At 34.0% G+C, this 9,961-nt stretch overlaps 1 protein-coding gene, 1 long non-coding RNA gene and 1 other non-coding gene across 4 annotated transcripts in view; 2 read left to right on the top strand and 1 right to left on the bottom strand.

The window, feature by feature from the left end:
- The window catches only part of LOC107478125 (mannan endo-1,4-beta-mannosidase 2), a 3,349-nt gene extending 694 nt beyond the window's left edge, over window positions 1-2,655 (top strand). Inside the window, exons 2-5 of the mRNA XM_016098276.3 lie at window positions 688-885; window positions 1,377-1,499; window positions 1,587-1,798; window positions 2,059-2,655. Of these exons, the coding sequence (XP_015953762.1) occupies window positions 688-885; window positions 1,377-1,499; window positions 1,587-1,798; window positions 2,059-2,452 (927 nt within the window). The 3' untranslated portion in view covers window positions 2,453-2,655. The remainder of the gene's footprint in view (window positions 1-687; window positions 886-1,376; window positions 1,500-1,586; window positions 1,799-2,058) is intronic.
- Window positions 2,656-3,091: 436 nt separating this feature from the next.
- TRNAE-CUC (transfer RNA glutamic acid (anticodon CUC)) lies at window positions 3,092-3,164 on the top strand. The gene has a single exon. It is a non-coding gene; the product is annotated as a tRNA-Glu (tRNA).
- Window positions 3,165-7,229: 4,065 nt separating this feature from the next.
- Window positions 7,230-9,956, bottom strand: LOC107478126 (uncharacterized). Of its 2 annotated transcripts, XR_008006646.1 has the most exons (3): window positions 9,067-9,170; window positions 7,310-7,641; window positions 7,230-7,262 (listed from the first exon to the last, which is right to left on the bottom strand). It is a non-coding gene; the product is annotated as an uncharacterized LOC107478126 (long non-coding RNA). The 2 variants fall into 2 exon arrangements; XR_001589893.3 differs by lacking the exon at window positions 7,230-7,262 and having other exon boundaries at window positions 7,346-7,641; window positions 9,067-9,956.
- Window positions 9,957-9,961: the final 5 nt, after the last annotated feature.

Below are 9,961 nucleotides of genomic sequence, written 5' to 3'. Positions count from 1 at the left end.
AAATTGGGGTTTTATGTTTGGACTAGGATTACAGAATTGGATTTGTATAATTTGATGGAAAATCTGGCTTTGGATATGTGTAATTGCCGAGATTCATTAGGGCAGAGAGCAGGGATACACTGATAGTGGTTAAATATGACGAGCCGCGGCATGTTTGTTGGTGCTGGGATGAATTTTCAGGCTATGTATACCATTGTTCTTCGGTATGATGATGTGTAACTCGTGTTTGCGAGGTGTCTATGTCCTATCCCATTGTCTCTAGTTTTTGGGTGGATAGATCCCTAGACATAGATACATGTAGCTGTTTTCTTCTCCAGAAAATAAGTGTTTCCAAGTGTGTTTGCACTTCTATCATAAAACAATTACGAAATGGACCCTTAGTGTAGGATACAAGTGGTCCCTCTCTCTTGGTTCAATCAATAGTCTAAGGTGAAGATCGCCTTTATGTTATTAATTGAAAAGTTTATGTGTGATTGTTAAGTTTACGAGGGTTGTCTTGGAAATTTGCATCTTGCTGTATCTATCCCTCTGAACTCTGATCATGCTTGATAGAATTAAAAACAGCTTTATGTCGAATTACTGATTGATGATAATCCTTTCAGACCCATGAAGTGAACTAGTTACTTTATTAATTAGCATTGGCTGGTGAACGATGAAAACTTTTCTGAGCTTTTGATTGGGTGACAGGCTTTGGATTACGTTATAGCAGAAGCAAGGCGCCATGGAGTTAGGCTGCTCCTAAGCTTAGTGAATAACTTGCACGCATATGGTGGGAAGACTCAATATGTTGAATGGGCATGGCAAGAAGGGGTCGGACTAAGCTCATCTAATGATTCTTTTTTCTATGATCCATCAATTCGTAGTTATTTCAAGAATTACGTAAAGGTATGATAGGTCAATTGCAGCTTCTCAGTACTTTTTCCCTTCTTTCTCTTACTAAAATTATCCTGGATGGGATATTGATGAGCCATTCAGCTAAATCTTTTAATGTTTTAACAGATTGAATCATCATTTATCAGTTTAGCTTTGTTTAGAAACAAAGAGCAAGATGATCTAATGCAAAACTTTTCTTTTCTTAAAATGTGTAAACCTTAATTCTGAAGCTTCATTTAGTATCTTTGTTTCCTTTTGCATACTACATTTGAAACATATGGAATGATAGACATGATACCATGATCCTGACACAAACAGCACCATTAGGCTCTTTCGAAAAATGAAATTTCAATAATTAGAGAATAAATTTCAATATGTGAAACTTTTGCTTACTGACTATATCTTTGCATGGTTAAACCTCCGTCTTTATTTTTTATGACATTTCAAATTTTCAATTTAGCAGCAACTATTGTTAGATAATTTAGCTGTTTAATTTTCCGCAGACTATTCTGACAAGGAAAAATACTATTACTGGAATCGAATATAGAAATGACCCCATCATTTTTGGTTGGGAGTTAATTAACGAACCTAGGTGCATGACTGATCCTTCTGGAGACACTCTCCAAGTAAGTCCTGTATTCAAATATGCTGATGTTACTGCTTCTTTTGTATATTCCGAGTATTCAATGTACTTAATGGGAGTTTATTTGCAGGATTGGATAGAAGAAATGTCAGCTTTTGTCAAAGTGATCGACAAGAACCATCTTGTGACTGTTGGTCTTGAAGGCTTTTATGGTCCTAATGACCCGAAGCGTTTGACGGTCAACCCTGAGGCCTGGGCATCCAGACTTGGATCTGATTTTATTAGGAATTCCAAAACTGTGAATGTCGATTTCACCTCTGTTCATATATACCCTGACCACTGGTATGCATTGGATGACTTCTATCTATTGTTTTAGATCTTCATCGCACAAGGAACTAAAATTTAGAAATTCACAAGAACTCCACCTGCAGAGTGAAACATCATCTGTTTTACATGGTTTACTATCTAGAATAATTCGGTTGAAATTTCATCATGCTCTTTAAGATCTGCCTTACAAGTCTGAAATCATCTTTTCAGATTTTGCTTTCTCTTTTGTACTTTGTCCTTTATTTAATCATATTTTACTTTATACTCCTGCATAGGTTTCGCGAGGAAGTATATGAAGACTATATGAAATTCGTCTCCAAGTGGATGCTTTCGCACATTGAAGATGGAGACAAGGTTTTGAATAAGCCGGTCTTGTTCTCCGAATATGGATTATCAGACACAATCAAGAACTTCTCGCTCTCTAACCGAGAAAACATGTACAGAGTGATTTTAAACATTATCTACAAATCTGCTAAGAAAAGAAGGTCAGGAGCCGGCGCCCTAGTCTGGCAATTCTTAGCCGGAGGAATGACCGAGTTCCTTGACGATTTTGGGATGGTCCCATGGGAGAGGTCGTCGACATATTCGCTTTTCGTCGAACAAGCCTGCAGATTGGCCAAACTCAACGGATGGACTCAAAGGGACATGAGCTTCAAAGAATTTTGTTAACAAAATTTGTGAGGAAAGAAAAAGAAAGGGACTAGTAAATGGGTTCAAATGGCTGGTGTTGTATAATATTCCTTACTTTGCATCACCAGTGTTTGAGTTATTAATAGAGTATATAATGTTGTAGCATAGATTATATACTAATAACAATGTTACTTTAAAGCATGCAATTTTTTCTTAAATCATTGCTAGTTTGCCTTCTTATAGCTACTATTTGTTTGTTAGATTCATTAAATATTATGGATAGGTTTGCATATAATCCACATGAAATCTCAACCACCATCAACAACTTTGAATTTGAGGACCACTCATGATGCTAGCAGAGTGGCAGTTGTCTTGGTGAGCCCATGAAAAAATGCAACTACCAAACCAACACAGAAAACCACACCTTGGTTGATTAGTATTATTTTATTCATTCTATCATTTACTGACAATATTTTCTCATTTCTTTACTCCACCTTAGTCCTTTTCTATCTCCAGCATCTTCTTCAAGCAATTGGTGCAAAACTTATCGTCAAATTTAACAACCTCTAATTGGTTAAAATTCCCCAAGTTATACCAAAAAAAAAAGTTCCCGAAGTTGTATGAGAACGTTGAAGAGTTTTGGTTTTTATTATTTTATTGTAAACTTTAAACTAACAATCCGTTGTAGTCTAGGTGGTTAGGATACTCGGCTCTCACCCGAGAGACCCGGGTTCAAGTCCCGGCAACGGAAAACTCTTTTACTTTATTTTCTCTTCTTTTTTTTTTGTCTTGGCTTTCCTTGGCTTGGGCCTTTCGCTTCTTGGGCCCTTACAACAATAACATAATACCCAGTGAGAATATAGAAAACATATGACAAAACCAGGACTTGTTCCTCTGACCCAAAAAAAAAAGGACATGTGCCAAGAATTATGATAAAACATAAATAAAATAGAAAGAAAGAAAGAAATCATGTGTTCCTGAAAATTGAGGTTATGATGTCTGATGTCTCCTACAAATAATAATAATTATTGAGAAAGCAATTTTTGAAAAGAAAGAACAGTGAAAGCGATTTGCAAATGTTCTTATATATTTAAAAATTGTCTAGGCTATTTTGTGATTTTTCAAAAATTATTATTTTTTATTTTTTTTATTTTTCAGAATGACAATGTGACTCCTAAAAAAAACGATCCATTTCGATCATTGTCCTTTATTTCGTGACACAACGCTTCTATGACTGTTTCTCCGTCAATTTTAAATGAAAAATACTGACATGTCAGGTTCAAAAATAGACAGAAATTTAATTGTCTCTAAATTTAAATTGATTAGAGATTTATTTGTTCTTATTTTTAAATAATATCTTTTTTAAATTATTTTTTTATTTATTATATTAATATTCTTTTTATAAATTATTAAATATATAATATAATAAATACAAACTAATTAATAAATTATTTAAATTATTTGCTCATCAAGTTCTTCACATTCCAACTCTCAGTAAAGGTACAAAAGGTCTAACTTGCCTAGATTATATTATTTTAATAGAAGCTACATAAAATATTCTGGATCTCTATGTTGTTACAGAAGAAATGAAGGGCACCGAGTACCATTCTTGAGTTGGAAGAAAATGTAGCGAAGCACAAAAAAAGTTAACACCTTAACGATTTATCGGAGTGTGCATATGCTGAACGATACGATTCACAGCATGTAGGGACCTTATCAATGCGTCACACATTCAAGCCCTACATAAACACATTATATGATCCGCAGACATGAAACACACCGCATAATGATTCAGTTATAGGCTAGCAAGTTAATGTACATGGAGGGCAGTGATGGAGGTTAAGAAACGACTTGCCTTTCCTTCACTGTGCAATCTTAGGATCATGCTTAATTGCACCTCCCCTAAACTGTTGCAATCCATTAAGTTATTTAATTTTAACTTCCCAAGATAGAAATAACGGGAGTGGAACGGAGAAAAAAATAGTGGAGAATAGAAGAATAAAGAGAGTTCAAAAGACTAGAAATGCTTCACTACCATGCCTTGCTCTACCACTACCAGTTCCCTTTTGTTGAGTGTGTTCCCTGTTCATGAAAAGTTTTCCCGGATAATTGAAATTAGTGCAACCCAGAATGGCCAAAGAGGAACAATTTTCATGATCCACAATGAAAACGATGTGCCAGTTGCCACCAATTTTCCACCCTATCAAAACCTTCCAATCCTTGGTTAGCCTTAGCTAAGTCCTCTTTCAGAGTGTTAATAATGTTAACATGCTTTAGCCTATGTAAAGCGTTATTTACTATATAAATCTGTGGTATGTCCAAGTTTGGAGCTGATTGGTTTCTTATAACATTTGTTCAAAGCCAATCTAATTATCAACTGTATTCTCTGAGTATCCTGTTAATGATTTTCCTTGTGTCAATTTCATGCAGATCAGGAACTCTTTACTTCTACATTCTCTACTTCATTTCTGTCTTACGCACACATTTGTTTTTATTGAATTATTATTTTGAACAAATTTTGAACAAATTTGTCTTCCTTGCAGATTTGGCAGAAATTAAGTTTTTGGGTATTACGACTACTGTAGATACGGAAGCCATTCAGGTTAGTCATTTTGATGTTCTGTATTTATATATGTAGCTATAAAAAGCTCTGCTGGATGCATGCTAATGTGTTGCTTTTAAATTCCTTTATTTTTGTTGTTATAAGAAACTTTTGGAGTTTTTGGTAGTTATAATGTTCTGTTATTTCTATATTTCTTTTTTCCATTGTATTCATTGCTCAAAGATAACTTAATTATTCTGTTCCTTATTTTTTTTTCTTATCCTTTATTCCTTATCTCTTCATTTACACATACCTTCTTTTAGTTTTTTTTGGTAGAAATTTTATTTTTCGATTAGTTTCTGTTATTGTCTTTGTTCACATCGAATTCTATCTAGTGTTTATGGGATACCTATTGAAGTATTAACTATTCTTTTCTTAAGAGTAGGTAGATACAGTGTAGTGTGAATTTTAATTCTTCTGATTATCCTATGATGTCTTAACTGTCAGCTAACATCATGTTTCTTGTCTTGATTTTGGGAGTGAGTTATTTTGCTAAGTGCTGAAGGCAGAAAGAGCCACAAACAATCAATTGACATGATACAAATTCAGTTGATGGGAAACAAAGAATTCTCATTCAAATATGGAACACCATCAGTGCTTTAAACTGATTATCCTGATAAATGGATTCATTTGTTTCTATGTTAAGATGGTCATGCTGAGTGTAATTCACATTTACTGCTCTGGGATTTCAAGTTTGAAAACATGAAATTTAAAAGGATATCTTTTGAATGATATTTTCAATGACTTTGCATATATCATATTTACATCCTTTTTATTTGTAACAGTTTTTCTCCAACTTAGGGAATCTGAGAGACTCGCATGCAGCTCTTGCCTTCGGATCTTCTGAGACATCTGAAGAGCCCTCTTCTGTAACAAGAATAATTTCTGAATGTGAATCAGCATTGACAGTCTTGAATCGTAATCTTCGAATTCTCTCGGCTTCCATTGCCCGTGAACAGGGAGAGAAGATGAGCATTTGATGAATTAATAGTAGGACAAATGTAAGATCAATAGTCGAATATATTCTTTGGCATGTTGTGTCTTCTTGTGGATACTCCATAGTGTTCATATTGCGTTGAAATCAGAATAGCTATCTTATCATGCTGGAATTTAAAAATGCAAGTTTCTTCTGTTGAAGGTACTAAATGAGATGGTAAAAAAAGGATGAGCATAAATAAATTTATTACAGACATGATACATGATAGGATACAATAGTAGTAAGTAGTATTGTTTGATCTATATATATGATAAGATGTAATAGTATTCTTGTTGTCTGTTACTTTTGTTGAAAACTATTTAAGTGCAAGTGTTTCAAAATTTGACTTTTTCTTACTAAGGGGGCCACCTTCCTTCCCGCACTAAACCTACACGCTGTAAAGTTTCTCGGGCAGGCAGCAACAACTTTGCAAACTTGATTTTCTCCACCTCATCTTTGCCATCTGCAAATGCAGGTGTTATTATTGTAGGTGACTCGAGAAAATACCCTGTTGCTATATGTCACAACTTCTAGCTATTTCACCCCTTTATTGCTTCACTCTCATTGGGGGTTTATGGGGTATGACTTTGTGATCAACAATATCATATACAAACCTAAGTATGAGTTTACAATAAACTATCTTTTTATGTTCCTTTTTTCAAAGAAATGAACAACAACAGGACAGTTCGACCGAACTAACCAATAGATAGCCTCTAAATTGGTTTGGGCGTTCGATTAAAAGTAAAAACCTGTTGTCAGGATACCAATAAAAATTTGGAAAATTGGTAAACCTTAGCAATTAACAAAATAAAAAATAATTTTTTAAATACATTTTATACATAAATATATTATTTTATCATGTCTGATTTAACTTTAGTTAAATTTCAATTAAACTTTCAAATATTTTAACTTCTAATTTTATCCGTTTGATAACCGGTTGCATTTTCAGAACTTGATAGTAATAATATGGGGTATTTGATATAATTTGTTGCATCAGTCCACAATCAATATTTAGTTATTTACCATTGAACGGTTAGTGTACGAAACTGTAATCTTCAGCTGATCTAGCGGCCATATTTAGAAGTTTTGAGCAAGAAGAAAAGTTCAACAGTCAATAGATAGAATTTTTTTCAAAATCTATTATAGTGGTTGAATTAATTCAACTCGGGGGAAATGCGACGTTTTTTTTCCTTTTTTAATTTACATTCAGCCTAGCTCTTGAAAGTTGAGACAGCGAATGATAGAACCTTTGTACAATATTAATCTCCATTCTGCGAGTAATTTGTTTCATCCTTGTACCAGGTTTGATTTCTTACACAACCGAGTAAACAGCTGTTAGATGAATAGACAAATCTGAATAAACATGGTACAACCTATATATCATGAAATAAAATTCTTCTGCCGGATTTAGTAGACAGGAAGAATCGCCAGCAAAAACCAATTCTAGACGTGACAAACGGCTAATTACAATAACAAATATGGCTAGAAGTAGTAAAGCAAAGAATAATATTCATCCCCCATCCACCGAACACAAACAAGAATAAAATAACAACCTTGGCCCCTCTAGCTACACAAAGTTAAATCTGTAAGCAAATCAAAATATACCATCTCTCTCCTATCAACTCTCTGCAAACGATTCCAAAATTAAGTCTGCAAACATAACACAAGGCTATTATTAGTTACGATAAAAAGGCAGTAGGATAGCTAATTAAATCTTTCACAAAATGGAAGCATTGCCATTGCCATTGCCATTGGCACACATGCAAAATTGCGATGATATATGGAAGGAACCAAAAAGAAACTTGAATGGGAAGCAAGAACCACAGAACCTCCAATTTATAACAAAGCAAATATCAACACAAAACACTGTACAACAAATACGAGAAATATTTACACGCTACTAAAGCACATACACTACATGCTCTAAGAACATTCGCAGCCACTTATTTTCATGTAAAAGTTAAATAATTATATAAAAGATGCTCCTAGATCGCGGATTAATGTTCTCCAAGAATATTATACAAGTATTTTACATCCATTTTGTCATGTGAATTCTGTCAAGGAGGATAGGCTAGACAAGAGATTATTGAATGCTCTTGGAGTGCAAACCACTCGTTTAAATCTATAATTACATCAAAAAAATTATTGAACGTTTTTAAAGAACATATTAAATGTTCTTCAACAGCATGCAGAATTGCGCACCCTCAACGAATTAGCACCTTTTTTGGGTTGAAAAATAATTATCTTGAAATGATAGCCACAAACCAGTCAACTGCTATTCAATAATTAATTAACAAGGTAGCTAATACCCATCTACAAAAAATTAGAGAAATAAGCATTAATTTACCAAATGCATTTGTTGCAATGGCCATAAAATCATTAGTCTAACATATTTAATTATGGCATAGTCATTTTGGGACTTGGGTATTATGGAGTGTTCAAAGTCTCACATTTGAGTAGTTTGAATTGCTTGATATATTTAAGGATGGTGGTTCTTTCTCCTTAATAGCTAGCTATTAAGGGATTGTTTCCCACTATCATTAGGTACTTAACAATGATATCAGAGCCTAGCTTGTTGGCAACACGAAAAGGGTTACCTATAAAATGGATTAAAGTAAATACCGAATATTACGAGTGACTACCACTAAGTCAATGTCAATAGAGTGAAGCCATTGTGGATGTCGGCTCTCTAGGGCCGGTGTCTTGTCCGGGACTTGGTATTATGGGGTGTCCAAAGTCCCACATCAAGTAGTATGGGACGCCTGAGGTATTTATGGAGAGTAATTCTTCTCCTTTAATTTCTAGGTTTTAAGATGTAGTTTCCACTTTCCTTAGGTACTTAACATAATCCTACACAAGACTGCCCAATCATTCATGCTATAGAATTCAGCTATATACCACAACATTCAACTTCGGGGGAGGAACTTGGAAATTTTATTTTAACATTCACAAAACATACTCATGGTTATCAAATTATTGACGCAGCGTAATTGTGGCAATCAAATTCCGATAAGGTAAAATAGCTAAGGCCTGAGCAAGTATCGGGTACATATGGAGTTTGGAGAGAAGGATTACCATGTATAAATATCTGGTGAATCTAGCTCCATATACCACATCATGTAAAAGGCACATCAAACCCTGATAACATGGCAAAACGAATCATTAAACACTGAAACGGAAAAAATAAATAACAGCAAGAGATAGAACATACGGCTAGAATTCTACATGAGCTGAGAGGAAATAGTTTGCTATTTATGAAAAAAGGTGTATGAAATTAGAGTTCTAGATAATCTGAATTTTATATGAACTTTTCTTATCCTTCTACAACATCCATGATTCTAATTTCCAATGTGCCAATATCATTATAGACCTCAAAAATACCCAAAAAAATAAGAATTTACGAAATCTAAGGTTATGGAAATTACAATAAATTCATTAAAACTGAATATTTTGATCGACGCTTTACTTGTTGTCAACTTGAAAAGAAGTCAAGCCTTTGAGTTTTTATGATCTCATAATCTTCCAATTCCATGTAAAAAGAATCTATGTTTGATATAACAATGTGAAAAACCAAAGCTACAATTGGCTAGACGCATGAGTACTTCTAACTGCATTCTATTCCTATCATGATGCCATATATTTGAAAAAAGAACTCACATTAAAACCTTTGCCAAGTACAAGTTCATAAATAATGACGATTAAATCAAATCTGCACACACAAGTATACCAGAGAAGAGATCGTGTAATAACAAAGTGTATTATAGATGTCACTGCACACCCTTCTAGTATTCCTAATTCACAAACAACTGACAGGTGATATGGGAATTTATTCCGTGCTTAAGCAGGTATGTGCTTACGACTTTATTAGAACTGCATGTATCTTTATTGCACAAGAGAATCAAGAATATCAATCACACAAGGGGAGAGAAACAATACTTAAAAAAATGGATCTAATTTTAGCGGAATAGTA

Source organism: Arachis duranensis, chromosome 3 (assembly GCF_000817695.3).
Source record: "Arachis duranensis cultivar V14167 chromosome 3, aradu.V14167.gnm2.J7QH, whole genome shotgun sequence".
Classification (NCBI taxonomy): domain Eukaryota; kingdom Viridiplantae; phylum Streptophyta; class Magnoliopsida; order Fabales; family Fabaceae; genus Arachis; species Arachis duranensis.
This window is presented reverse-complemented; position numbering and strand designations above follow the sequence as displayed.